Genomic DNA, 13920 nt, shown 5'->3' on the forward strand with positions numbered 1-13920 from the left:
CCTTGGGGCCCCCGCCCCCTAAAAAAAAATCTCGTAAAAAGACCAATTTCTTCCTGTTCGGCTTAAAAACATACGCCTGTTCAACGATAGGTTTTTACAGGAAAGAATTTACACATCGTTCGCTAGACAAAGATTCCCGGAGGTTCATCAGTAAATCAAAAGCTGCTATATGAACCAAGTTTTTAAATAATCTCTACGGTTTAAATAATAAACTATTACATAATAAATTATTTTTTTCCTCTGATCTGCCAGAATTTTGTACATTACCAGCTCTTAAGGAACTTATAATCTATGTAAATTTAAGTAGCAAGGTAAATCAGGAGACATTACGCGTCACTAGTCTATCAAAATGGCATATCTGCAATATCTTTTGAGCATCTAGGAAAATAAAGTTAGAACTTTCGGCGATTATTGAGAAGATGAGGTAGGTGACCTTAATTATGACTTGAGCGGGAGTTAAATCAAAAGTTAAGATGTGTATCAAAATTCTTAAAGTAATATATACGGCATTTCTCGGATATGGCTTGGGAAATAAAGTTGAAACTCTTAGGTTCTGTTTTAGAAAGGCTGGGGGGAGATGGGGCAAGGGGGATTGAAGTTTTATGTTAGAGTAGGTGGAAGTGGATAAAAAATATTGTCTCTAAGTCACTTTCAAGTAGAAGTTTAACTAAATGAGCTGACGAGAATTAAGAGAATTCAAACTGTTCTTGAAAGAGGTTTAATGTTTTTAAAGAATAGCATCACATTATTGAATTACAATGTAAAACCAGTAACCTAATACTATTATCTGATTCTAAAGCATATTAGATTAGGGATATTCCTAAAGATAGACTTTTCGAGATTGAAATATCAAAGGCACTCAAGTATTTATGAAAAGGTCTGCTGTTTAAGCTGTTACTACTTACTAATATATTTTTGCAATGTTTCACAACGCCTAAAATCGAACAATTCAGCGCTCCCTAGAAGTGCTATTCTTAAGGGGAAGTGGAAGAAATTAAATTTTGAGGGTGTACATGTACATTACTGTCCATTGTAAAAATTGGAATTGGGTTATAGGCTAATATCATTTGACATGAGTAGCAACAGTAAAAAAAGAGTTTGCTACTATTATGACAGTGAGTTAATATTCAAGTTACCATCTAAGTTATGTTATTTTTGTGTTTCTCTTTGAGATTTCTTACATTCCTTCAATGGTGTAGGCTATTTGAGGGTGTACAAGTCACATAATAAAAATCCAGCTTTAGCTGCACAGAGGGACAAGGGATTCCTCTCTTTAAGCCTGTTTCCTTAAAGATATCACAGATAATTGCTTTTGGTAGATTTTTGATGTTTAGATGATCTTGCTAGCTAAAAGATGAATCCATTAGCCTAGGCTAGGTCTACTCCACCAGCTAATACCATACCTTCTAATGTTCATTTCAAGTAGCCTTTGATAGGCACTTCCAATATAAGCCTAAATAAGTAACTGGATAAAAGGAAAGATGCTCAGAAAACAATTCTTACTTTATAATATGAAGCACAAGTATATAGCCTATATACTGACCTTTGAATTAGCCGACCAACCAACCAGTATTTTAAGCCTAGGAGTCCAGCTGGATATAAAGCAGCATTCATAAGTGTGTCTAGCTAGAATCCCATGTCTAGGCATGTGTCTAGGTGGAATTCAATGTCTAGGCAACAACCGTTCACAAGTAAAATTTAGCGCTTAGCTAGACATGCTAGACAAGGTGCTGGTCAATATCTACCAAATCATATTATTGAGTTAGGACTAAAGTGAATACACCATTCAATGCCTTTTTTTATGCTGATTATCAATATAATAAGCATTTATAGCCTATATCGGGGGGGGGGGGCTGAAATACATTTCCGATATAAATGCTTATTATATTCTTAATAAGCATAAAAAGGCCATCAAATAGTGTATTCAATATAGTCCTAAACAAATAATATTCCTTTGTAGATATTTACCAGGTGCTTGGCTAGACTCTAGAACTCAATGTCTAGGATGTTTGATTACAGCCAATCAGAATGTGTCAAGATCCACTGTTTTCATTATATAGTCTATGTTTACATTATAAAATTGAAATTAAGTTTTTGTTTTCTTGTTAATTGTTTTTTTCATTTTAGGCACATATGCAACACCAGACATAATAGTGAAGCACACTAAGGCAATTGTTTTGCTTATCTCATCCATTATCTTGTGACAGTAAAAATAGGGATTACAATTTTGAAAGTTTTGCCTGCATAAGCTCTCTTGATTGGCTAGAAATGACAATTTGAAACTAAATTTATAGTTTTATCTAAGCAACAAATTCTACTTGTGAATGGTTATTGCCCAGACATTGGATTCTGTCTAGACATAGGATTCAAGCTAGACATACTTGTGAACACTGCTTAAGCAGCATTCAAAAGTGTGTCTAGCTAGAATCCCATGTTTAGACATGTGTCTGGCCCGAATTCATTTTTCCAGTTTTTCTTAGAAATTCATGAATTTCTTAGAACCTATATATTCACAGAATATATACCCTCCCCCCCCCTAATGTGCAATAATATACATAGAATTGCATCCTTAATCTAAATATAACATCCATTTGCATCACAAATGAACTTTACTCCCATATTAGCCATGTGGTGGATGTCCACATAATAATAGTAACACATTTTTCATGAGGCCTTTTTTGTTTACTTTACCTCCCTTCCCCCTAATTTGTAGATATATAGTCCAAGTTATGGTAAAATTCTACTTTAGCTACTTTTGGCTATCTTGGAAAGGGATTAGGTTAAAAAAAAAATGAACTTTCAGGGATGGGTCTACAGGCTAAAGTATGTCCTGGGAAGGTATTTTGAAGTACCTATTTCAACTCTTTCTCCCTCTAGAGGGACCTGACCTTTGATAACCTTTAAAAATCTGTGTGTTATAAAAGTGAAACCTTACAAAATAGATCTTCTGCTTAAACGAAATACAACAAAATTGTTTTCAGTTTCACAACTTTGCTGAATCACAATTTATAAGGTTTTGAAAATATGCAAACACATTTCCTAAATTTTGAAAAAAAAACATTGATATGGCTTAAAATTTTACTCAAATAACAGGAGTTGTATTTTCAGAATTAAAGCCAGAGAAAAAAAAACTGAAAATTGAATTAAAATGTTTTTTTTTGTCAAAATTTCAATAGGTAATAAACCTGTCATGTAGGCAAATTCCAGGACCCTCTAGAGGGAGAAAGAGTGGAGAGGTAAATTTTTTGTTATTCATATTATTGACTTCGGAATAAAGTAAACATGCCACTCAATGCCTTTTTTTATGCTCTTTCCAAATATAATCATTTTTGTTGGAAATGAATTTTACCCCCACCCCTATATATACCAATTCAGGGTATATATTTGCACATTAGGGGTGTGGGGGTAAATTTTACTTCTGATGTAAATGAGAGTAAGTTTAAACTTTTACCCACCAACTGGAATTGGTATATATAGGGATGGGGGGTAAAATTCATTTCCAACAAAAATGATTATTATTTTAGGAAAGAGCATAAAAAAGGCATCAACTACTGTAGTATGTTTACTTTATTTGTAAGTCAATAATATGAATAAAGAAAAATTACCTGTGCTTCAAAATACCTTCCTGGGAGACACTTTATCCTATAGACCCATCCCTGAAATTTTCATTTTCCAAAGCTTGCCCCTTTTCAAGATAGCCAAAAGTAGCTAAAGTAGAATTTTACCCAAGTTATATACTTCCTATCATTTCTCCAGGTACCCATTTAGAGCTGGGTTGATTCTGGCTGAGCCTACAGAGTCACGCCATTGAGCCCATCCCAAACCAAATAATTGGATACACTAGGATTCAAACTCTTGCCCTCTTGGACAAAGAATCGTAAATCCAGCACACCAATTCACTATATGGCAGGAGAAAAACTTGTTGGTGTCAAGTTTTGACAGATGCCTTGAACAGCTTCTTTTAATGTCCTCTCCAGGCATTGCCAATATTTTGGGAAATTGACAAATAAATTGGGGGTGGGGAGTCTTGTGAAGTAGGCTCATGTGTCATAAGCATATAAGCTCTTTGTTGTTGTTAAATCAGTGTACACAATTTCAGCTCCTTCAAAATTTTATCATAAGGCTTGTATTTCTTCTTAGATACTGCATTTGCAGCTCTTCCTTACACCCCTTCCAGAAGCTGTATGTCACCTCTATATCTTGGTTAGGCTATACACATTCCAAAATCAAGCAATGGTCTGACAAGGGCCTTATACAACCTCACAAAAAGAGTGCTAGCACAGGATATGCAGGAGACACAGTCTTCTTGCTGTTTGAATAGAATTTACAATGGTTGTCAACAATGATTCCAAGATCCTTTTCTCTATCTACTCTTTGCAGCTCTTGAATATTGTTTACAGCTGGATTGACCATAGTATACTTAAAACCTGGGTTGGGCTTATAACACTACATTTGTCAACATTGAAGCTCATGTTCCATGTTCTTGCTCTGTTTTGAATATGGCTGTGATCTGTTTGTAGTGGCTCATGATTGACTGCACCAAACAACTTTAAGTTGTCAGCATAGAGAGTTAGATGATTTGTAGTTGATTGAAAAATATCATTCATATAGATATTGAATAGGGTAGGTCATAAGACACTACCCTGCAGGACACAACTGGTAGCTCCACATCTCTCAGAGAGGATTTATTCTCATTCATCAGTAAAATCCTCACACTCTGTGTTCTATCTGTAAGAAAAGCTGAGATCCAGCCAACAAGGTCTGCATTAATTCCACATGACATAATTTTTTTGTTCAAGTGTGGATGTGGAACTTTGTCAAATGCTTTTGCAAAGTCAAGCAACAAGACATCCACAGGTAAGCCTTGATCAATCAGGTCTGTTATAGCATCATAAGTCTCAAGTAAATTTGTTTCTCCACACTTTCCTGGTTGAAAACCATGTTGGCCGGGTGATAGTATCCCATTAACTTAGAGATGCTTCATGACAGAGTCATTTACCACTCTTTGCAGGATTTGGACAACAGCAGAAGTTACACTTATGGGACAGTAGTTTTCAATGCTGGATTTATTTTCCTTTTTCAACACAGGGTTGACAAGTGCTGTTTTCGAATCAGTTGGCACTTCCTTGGTATGGTAAATTGGGAGTTTTAGAATAATTGGGAGAGTCGCTTGGCAATGAATTGAATTTATTATTGAAAAAGACAAAACATGAAATATATCACCAAATACCAAGATCAACACTAAATTACACGTAAAAATACAAATATTTCAGTATATTCTCCCCTGTAAGGATCTATGGCCAGGAAAAAACAGGGGAGAAACAATACTTAGAAAAAAAATTAAACAAATACATTCATCAAACATTTTTTAAATAATAAATTTACATCACCAAACAAACAATGTATTTCAATTTTTTAAGGATCCCGCGGCTTCTGGAGACTTACATTTTAATGAGGTTAATATGAGGCTTGAAGAAGAGAGTTTCATCAAGCAAGCTGCCCAGGAATCAAACGCAATGATCCCTAGACCTATTAAGAGAAGCCCTTGATGCATGTATTTTATTTAAACCAGAAAAAGCCCTTGACACTCTTGAGAAAATAAGAAAACATGACTTTCCAACATTTAAGGCAAGATTAATTAATTTCAAACCACTGAGTAACCCTTTCAAAATGGGCAACCATATTTAAACGGAGATTGGACTTACTTTCGCCAGCTGTGCCAAGACTACTGTCATCCGCAAAAGCTATAAGTGTATCAGAGAAGGATGAACTCTTGCCACAACTAGTGACAGTTGCAGGTTGACAAAGACAACACCAAGCGGTAGGTTTTAGGCTTTAAACTGCATTTATAAGGTCATTAACGTAAATTAAAAAAAGTATCAGCTCAATCACAGATCCTTGTCGAACACCAAACTCTATTTCAGACGGGTTGGAAAAGAGAGGATCAACCAAGATAAGTCAACCAGATAGATATGATAGAAACCAAGAATAAGTTCTCCCTTGGATTCCAATATGAATCTGAGAATGTCTTCAGCAACTACTTTTAGAAGACGTGGATGTAACCTATCTGGCCCAACTGATTTGCTGACATCTAGCAATTTAAATCATTTGAGGATATTTGAACTAAGAATCTCAATGGCCTCTATTGGATGGTGGATTTGTGTGGGCTAAATATTGGGTGGGTCTGTATCTGATGTGCTACTAGAAACTGGCAGTCCAGTTCATCTGCAATTTCTTTGACATCTGTTGGTTCAGCTCCTGAAGCAGTTAGTTTAGATACTGATCGCCGACCAGGACTTTCACATGACACATATTGCCAAAATTTCTTTGGGTTCTGCTTGCATTCTTAGGCTAGTGCGGCTTCATGGTTCTGGCAAAGTTTGCTGGTTAAATTTCTCAACTTATCTCTTGCTCTTTTGAACTTCTTGTACAGGTCTGGACACTCCATTGCTTTTTTTTCCCAGATCTCTTTTTTTTTTATTAAGCTGCTTCTTAATTTCTTTGGCTTCACTACAATTTACCATGTTCAGTTCCTCTTTGATAGAATTGTAATCTGTGAACACCTTTTTAATAAATCGATTAGTCACAGTCTTTAGACAGAGCAGTATTTCTACAGCTATGTGGTCACTTTTACTAATGGTAGGTAAGAACCCAATATGTTCCAAAAGCTCTTGGTTATTAAAGAAAATAAGGTGTAATAAGATTGAGATCTGGAAGATTCTATATCTAGTTGGTTTATCAACAGCTTGATATAGGGATAGGTTATGTATATAATAAACAATAATTACATTTTTTTAACTTGTCAGTAGAGCAAAAAAAAAACGGAAAAAGTTTGTTGGCTGTGGTCACTCTGAAGGGTGAAGCTAATAGGGATAAAGGAACATATTCTTAACCAGCTTTTTATGTTTTTTTCAGTGGTATAAATTAAATTCAATTATTCCGAGCGAATTCAAAATTGTTCCATTTTAAGGCATATGTTTCCTTTTTCCTTGACAAAAAAGGAGACAGATGCCTTGTCCCCTTGTTATAGTTCCATAAAATAATCCTCTTCTGTCATTCTGAATTGCAAAAAGACCGGAAAAAAAAAGAGATACGCCATTTAGAGGCTTATGTTTCTTTTTATTTTTGTAACAGTACAAGATAGGACAATTCTGACACCATCATTCAATTCCTTGTACTTAGTTGACCAATTATTATTATTATTATTTATTTCTAATCCACAGTGTACAGAGGTACAATATGTGGAGTATCACGAGGAAAAACACATAAAATGCAACATAAATCAATATAGAAATCAAAGATTACCAGTTACAGTGTAACACATAATAATTTAAAGGAAACTAAAACAAAAAAGAAATAACATGAAAGGAGGGGGAAAAGAGGAAGAGAGAAAAAACTGACAACTTGCAGAGTCTAATTAGCAGTAATATCCAGAAATATGGACACAAGCTGTCATTATTATTATCATTATTTGATTTTTACTCACTCTTTACAATACTAAAAAATATAGAAAGACCAAACAGAGAAAAACAACTAAACAAATAAAAGAAAAATAACTTATACGACTGAAAAAACCTGAGCCGCGTTTTCAGGCTCAGCAGGTTCGAACACGGGTTGTTCTGGTCTAGTGCATCAAGCGTTTTCTCAAGGTTCTCGAGGAAAACACGGGGTTTAAACTTTGTAGCTGAAAATGCTTGATGCTGAGGAATAGATTTCCCTCTTAATTACTCAGACTCTCTATCTTGGCTTTTTCTACAATTAGCCATGTCTTGATTCCTACTGCAAAATACTTGATTTTCAATTAAAAATTAACTCTTTGGGACGCCAATGAGCAAAACTAATGGGCTGTGAATTGAAGATGGTTAGTCGGTTTTGAATTTATTGCCAATGAATGCAGAACTCGGGTTTGAACCCAGTATTTCCGCGGGTTCCAGATTCAAGGAACCCGGGTTCAAACACGGGAAGAACCCGGTAGCTGAAAATGCTTAGAAGCGGATACGTGTTGAACCCACAACCCTAAAAACGCTTGATGTAGAACCCAATAGCAACCCATGTTCAAATCCGGTACCTGAAAACGAGGCTCTGATAAGGTGATGGTGCGGAGAAAAACAGTTACAAGCAGTATTTGAAAGTTTTCTGTGTAGTGCTTCCAGTTTTTCGGTAATATTAGGAACAATAAATTTATTAATAATTACCCGGTTTTTGGTCCAAGGTGGAAGAAACAACAAAAATTTACAAAATATAAAATAATTAATCCGGATTCTTTTTAACTCATTTTTCTTCAGAAAGAGAAAAATTCAAGAAGCAAAAAGAATTGAATGGTCACAAAAAGTTGAATAGAGCTTGGCCAACGCGAGTTTATTATATTTACCTCTATTGGCAACAATCTTAGAATATCCTAAATAAATTTTCACATTAATATCTGAGATTGTCGCTGGTGCAAGCTTGGGAGACTATTAGTAATAGAAATACCGAGCCATCGAAGAGAATCTATGAGAGGGGTAGTAAAGCCACTACAGCAAAGGGAAGTACTAGAAATGTTATTAAAAGAAAGAAATTTATATTTATCTACATTAAGAGAAAGGCCTATGTCTGAAAAAGAAGTGGCAACACAAGAAACCATTTTTGATAAACCAGTTTTAGTACGGCTTATAAGAAGCAGATCATCAGCGCAAGCCAGGTATGAAACATCAGAAAAACCAGAGAGATAGGTAGCCGATATCTTTGCCAGAACTCCTGAAATGCATAAATTAAAAAAGGTTGGAGATAAAACTCCACCTTGCCTTAAACCTCTTTTCTATTTAATAATAGATGCTGGTACAGATTTCAGCCAAAGAAAAGAATTAGAGTACCAGTACTGAAGAAGCAAAATAACCAATAGATTGACACCGCAACCACAAAGAGCAGAAAAAAACTGACTATTACATACACTATCAAAAGCTTTTGATAGATCTAAAGTACAAAGATACATACTCCTTCCCTTAGAAGAATTTTCAAGGAGTAAAAAGAAGATAATACACGATGTGCATGTTGACAACCTACTCCGGGCTTAAAGCTTAAATCCAAACTGGTTATCTCTCTCAAGCATATTATTAGTCACAAAAGGTAGTAATACATGCTCAAGAACTTTACTAAAAGTGCAAGAGACAGTAATTGGTTTGTAAGAAGAGCAAATAAAAAGTAGAATTCATCCTTTCTACAATTAAATAGACATTACCACACAAAAAACTCCCCGTCACGCTTGATGTATAAATACGAATCTTGGGATGTGGGTTTGGCTAGCCATTAAGGGGGGGATCAATCTAATAAAAGGTTACCCCTAGAGATGCCGTCATTATTAAAGGTGTCTGATCTGAGTTTCTTAATTTCTTCAACTATGAATGAAAGAGAAATAATAACACAAAGACACTGAGATAGAGGGGTACTAAAAATAGCAGAAAGAGAATGAGAATACAAAGAATACACACGGTAATTAACATTGGAAAAAATAGACGAGTAATGGCCATACCAAGCAGATGCAGTAAGACAATCACTACTTGGCATATCACTTCTAATCGACTCAGAATTAATAACTTTTCGCCATTCTCTCTTTGACACTGGAAAATTCATACCACGATAACGCATTGACTTAAGATATTTTTTATATTCACTGCACGTCTTACGCTTAAGGTCAGATACAATTCCACGGGGCGGTCTATCACATTCATTCCAGACTTTTAACCAAACCTTAGCTTTATTTTTCAAAGTTTTTAAATTAGGATCTAAAGACCAAATAGGTTTTTGCGTACCACGTCTAACATGTTGCAGCGGCACTGCAACTGCTTCAGCATCTTTTAGACATTTAATTATTTGATTATAATAGCAATCCAGGTGCTTTTCGCAATTCTCTTGTATAGAGCTCTGAAGCAGATGATAGGGAACTCGTATAGCAGATAGCAGGCTTGTTAGTGTAAACGCGTAGAGAGGAACAACAGCTTTCTTCCAATTACTTTTTTCAAACCATTTTGAAGACCGGGTACTTTACAAAAACTTGCAGGGTTTAAATTCAGTGTAAGAGTAAGTGAGATAGGGAGATAGTCTAAGTCTTGTTCTTCAGCATATACAAACACTATTGATGTAGTAATACTAGGTTGAGAAAATAATGTGATCAATATTGCTCTTACTGCCTGAATGTTGAATGTAAGAAAACGGATGAGTTTTGGGTATAATATGATAAGATGGAAGGCAATCTAACAACGAATCACTTCTCACTGATGAGTTATTTATATCCGTATTGAAGTCATCAATGATCATATAATCTAGAGAAATAGAAAGAATTTTTTCCACTAAAAACTTCAACGTGTTACAAGCTTTAGCATATCTAGCCATCGATCTGGAAGAACGGTCATCATAAGGCAGATAAGAATTAATGAAAACTATAGTGCCCATACAAACAGCCAAAAAAACTCATCTGAGTAAAAAATCACCGGCGAAACCAAATTAGGATTGCGCTTAAAAACACAAGCTAGCCCGCCGGATGGGCGGCCTCTTGTGGCTCTGGCAGTAGTAAAACACACACCATGATGAAGGCTCCGACGCAAAACATTAATACTAAAGTCTGTAAGAAGATGCTCCTGTAGACAGACCAAATCAAAATTATTGTAGAGCTCATCAATAACAAAGTCATTATTCTTTGTACCATTAACATGAAGCGATATTATTGAAAATTCCAAATTCATTACAAAAGGTCGAAGCATGACGTTATTTCCGTAGGTACAGGGTAGGATAAGCTATAAAAAGTATTATTTTTACCACAATTAGTAAGCTTGGAAGCAGCGCTACAAGAAATCTCCTCTGTGGAAAGATGTGGCCCAGTACATCTGGCACATTTCGGGACATTGCTGGTGCAAGCACTTTGAAAGTGATCGCATGTTCGGCATTTGAAGCAGCATTTAGGTATTTCTTTAAATACGTGAATTTGAAAAAAATTCATATCCAACTTTAATTTCTTCTTTGAAAGAAGGAGACTGAGTGAAGGAGTCTTCAAATTCAAGCTTAAGTGACATAGTCTGGCCCAGTCAATTTGCACTTATTATACCTTGAAGCCTATTAATAACTGAAAGGTCAGCATCAACTTGGAAACCTCTGAGAATCCCAAAAAAGCGCTTGGATCGTACTTTAACTATTGCTCCGGTAATAAAGATCTGAACCGAAGTACAAAAATCTTCAGTTGCAGATTTATTGATATTGACATACCATCTGTCTTTAACAGGTTTCACAATACAAACTAATTCATGCCCAGCTATTTGATCGAAAACAAATTTGCTTTTAATCGGATAAGACAGATCTGAAGGCACATTTGAGACAATAATTGTCGCATGAGTGTCAATTGCTGGGGTAGGTTTGGGTAATTGAGAAAAATTCAACTGATAATTGTCAAGTTTCCCTGACATTTCAACAACCACTCGTTGCAGCTCATTAAACTTAGAGAGTAAAGAAGTATAAGCATTTGCAGGGAGACATGGCACCTCTGTAGGTCGCTTTATCACAAACATAGGTACAAAAGTGTCACTACTGTCAAGAGATCTTAACAGAGAAATAATGTCACTAAAATGACTAGAAAGTGCATTGTTCCCCTTACGTACTGGGCAATCTGATTCAGGTGCACGTATTTGCCACAGTAAACTTTTAGCTTCTTTGACTATATTCACGTCAAAAAACTCCATACCAGGTCTTTTAATAATATCCTTCTCAATTCCGCTTAGTAAATTGCTTTGAATAAAATTCAGAACCGGAGAATATACAAGTTCAGGCGTTTCGTCAGAGCTTTTCATGACTATCGCAATCACCGCACAAATAAAACAGTCTCAATATTAATTCAAGAAAAAATACTGAATTAATAAATATCGAAATATAGGTTAAACTAAAAGCAAAGTAAATTCCATTTTATAATCCTCTTAAAGTTAACTCAGGTCAACAACTCACTTGGAATAAATTATGACCTCACCAAAATAAACCCAGGCAGGAATAATATCCAATTCAATTTTGGTGTTACCTCACTGAACTCTGTATGTGTATGACATATACATAACTTATGTTTCTTTTATCTTCGTAACGGTACAAGATAAGACAATTCTGACACCACCATTCAATTCCTTGTGCTTAGTTTACCCATGACACATACATAACTCATTTTTGACCAAAATGGCATATGTTGCACTTTTAATTATCACAACTGCCTTGTCATAGCCTATCTGCAAGGAATTCATCTGGTGATCCTGCAGAGCAAAGCTGGCTTATCCTCACAGACTCTCAGAACATGTCTTTTAGAGCTTCAAGGGTACAAGGTAGCTGTAGGGTAGGAATATGATAACATCATTATTTGCCTTTGTGTACACTTTCAGCCAGGTCGCTTCTCTGATACCAGAGGACCTTCCAGTCCTATCAGCTTTAGTAAAGGCATGGATGGCTGGCAAAGCTTTTGTTCTTTTTCTCCCTATTGTCCTCCATGTAGAATCTCTCCACAGCTCCATATACCATAGATATGAGTGTGTTCTTGAGCATGGGATAATAGTTTGCTATGACTAACAGTGGGACGCCTGGGAAAAAGAAAAAAATATCTGTGTATCTAGTGGGTTTTGCTCTTATGCAAGGACAGCCTGGTGAATCAACAGTGTGTCTGTTGTTTTTTAATTTTTTTCCTGAGAAAGTAAGTCTGGTGGAAAAACGGCCCTTGATCTCAGAATATGAACTCATAGTTCCCAATAGCCTCTTTCTGGCTAGTGACTCTGCTGGAATTTGCCAGGATCATCAGTCTGTCATACAAATTCTTAGTTTTCTTGAGATCCACTGTCTTGTCTTGGAACATTATTGTTATCTTTTTTTCCAATTATGAACATCTCGTTGATCTCCTTCTTTACTGCATAGGCTGAGGTCTCCATTTATTTGCTCTGTAACATATTCTTATACACCTTTTGAACAGTCACATATGCATGTAAAATTGACGATACATATTCATTAGAGATATAAGCATGAGTGACTACATTGTGTATCCTATTATCTTCAGAAGCAAATGGGCTTTCATCTTTCAGAATGGCCGCCCTAATCTTGTAAATATCAGAATGCTCCCTCTTGACAACAGTTGGCCCAAGGGTATGGTGCTCTCTTTTTATCATGCTCCAGGTCAAACTGACTCTTGAACACTTTTTTTGTGTACCCCCTTCCTCTTGAAAGAATCCTCTATAAATACGTTCTGAAGATATACTGGCTCTATATGTAGCACGGCAAAAGCGAAAGAAAACGAATTAAAAAAAAAGAAGATAAAATGACTGTGGCGAATTTCAGCCAGTAAATAATACTGGAAGGCTGAAAATTGACCTTGTTTGGTTTTGTCTTTCTCTTTCTTAACTAATTTGTTTCCTTCTTTTTTGTTCATTGCCTTTTGTTTTAAGTGTCGTCCAATACCTCTCATAAGAGCTAACGCTCAGTATGTCTTTCTTATTCTTAAAAAAACAGGCTTTTGTAATAAAATCTCCTGTGTCTAATTGTGCACTTTAATGCAAGCCCTAGTTTACTTCTCTGTTATGGAAAATACACATATCTATGCAGAGATCATAGTTTAACACCCCAAACAATTCCAAAGAATCTTGACGGTATCCCTTATAATCTTATTTTTTTGGAAATCTTAGAAATTAGTAAATTGTGGGATGGTCTTTTAACAGTTCAGTACGTTTTTTCGTTTATGTTTGCATTTATTTGTCACCTTGGCTAAGATCAACTTTGTTGCTTCTTCTTGCATTTATGAGTCATGTAATGAATGCAATTATTCCTCGGTATTATTGCTTACAATTATTCCTCCCATGGGCTTTGAATAACCTACACTAATATTTTATTTAAGTAATTTGGGGTTTTTGGTTTTATGGTGATACAGTTCAGAAAATC

The 13920-nt window shown here is 35.6% G+C and overlaps 1 protein-coding gene across 1 annotated transcript in view; it reads left to right on the top strand.

Moving 5' to 3' along the window:
* Positions 1 to 998: 998 nt before the first annotated feature.
* HDAC1 (histone deacetylase 1) overlaps positions 999 to 13920 on the top strand; it is a 43824-nt gene continuing 30902 nt past the window's right edge. The window contains exon 1 of the mRNA XM_089100445.1: positions 999 to 1115. Within this exon, the coding sequence (XP_088956571.1) occupies positions 1073 to 1115 (43 nt within the window). The 5' untranslated portion in view covers positions 999 to 1072. The remainder of the gene's footprint in view (positions 1116 to 13920) is intronic.

This window comes from Artemia sp. Qi Xiang Cuo, chromosome 14 (genome assembly GCF_049724085.1).
Source record: "Artemia sp. Qi Xiang Cuo chromosome 14, ASM4972408v1, whole genome shotgun sequence".
Classification (NCBI taxonomy): domain Eukaryota; kingdom Metazoa; phylum Arthropoda; class Branchiopoda; order Anostraca; family Artemiidae; genus Artemia; species Artemia sp. Qi Xiang Cuo.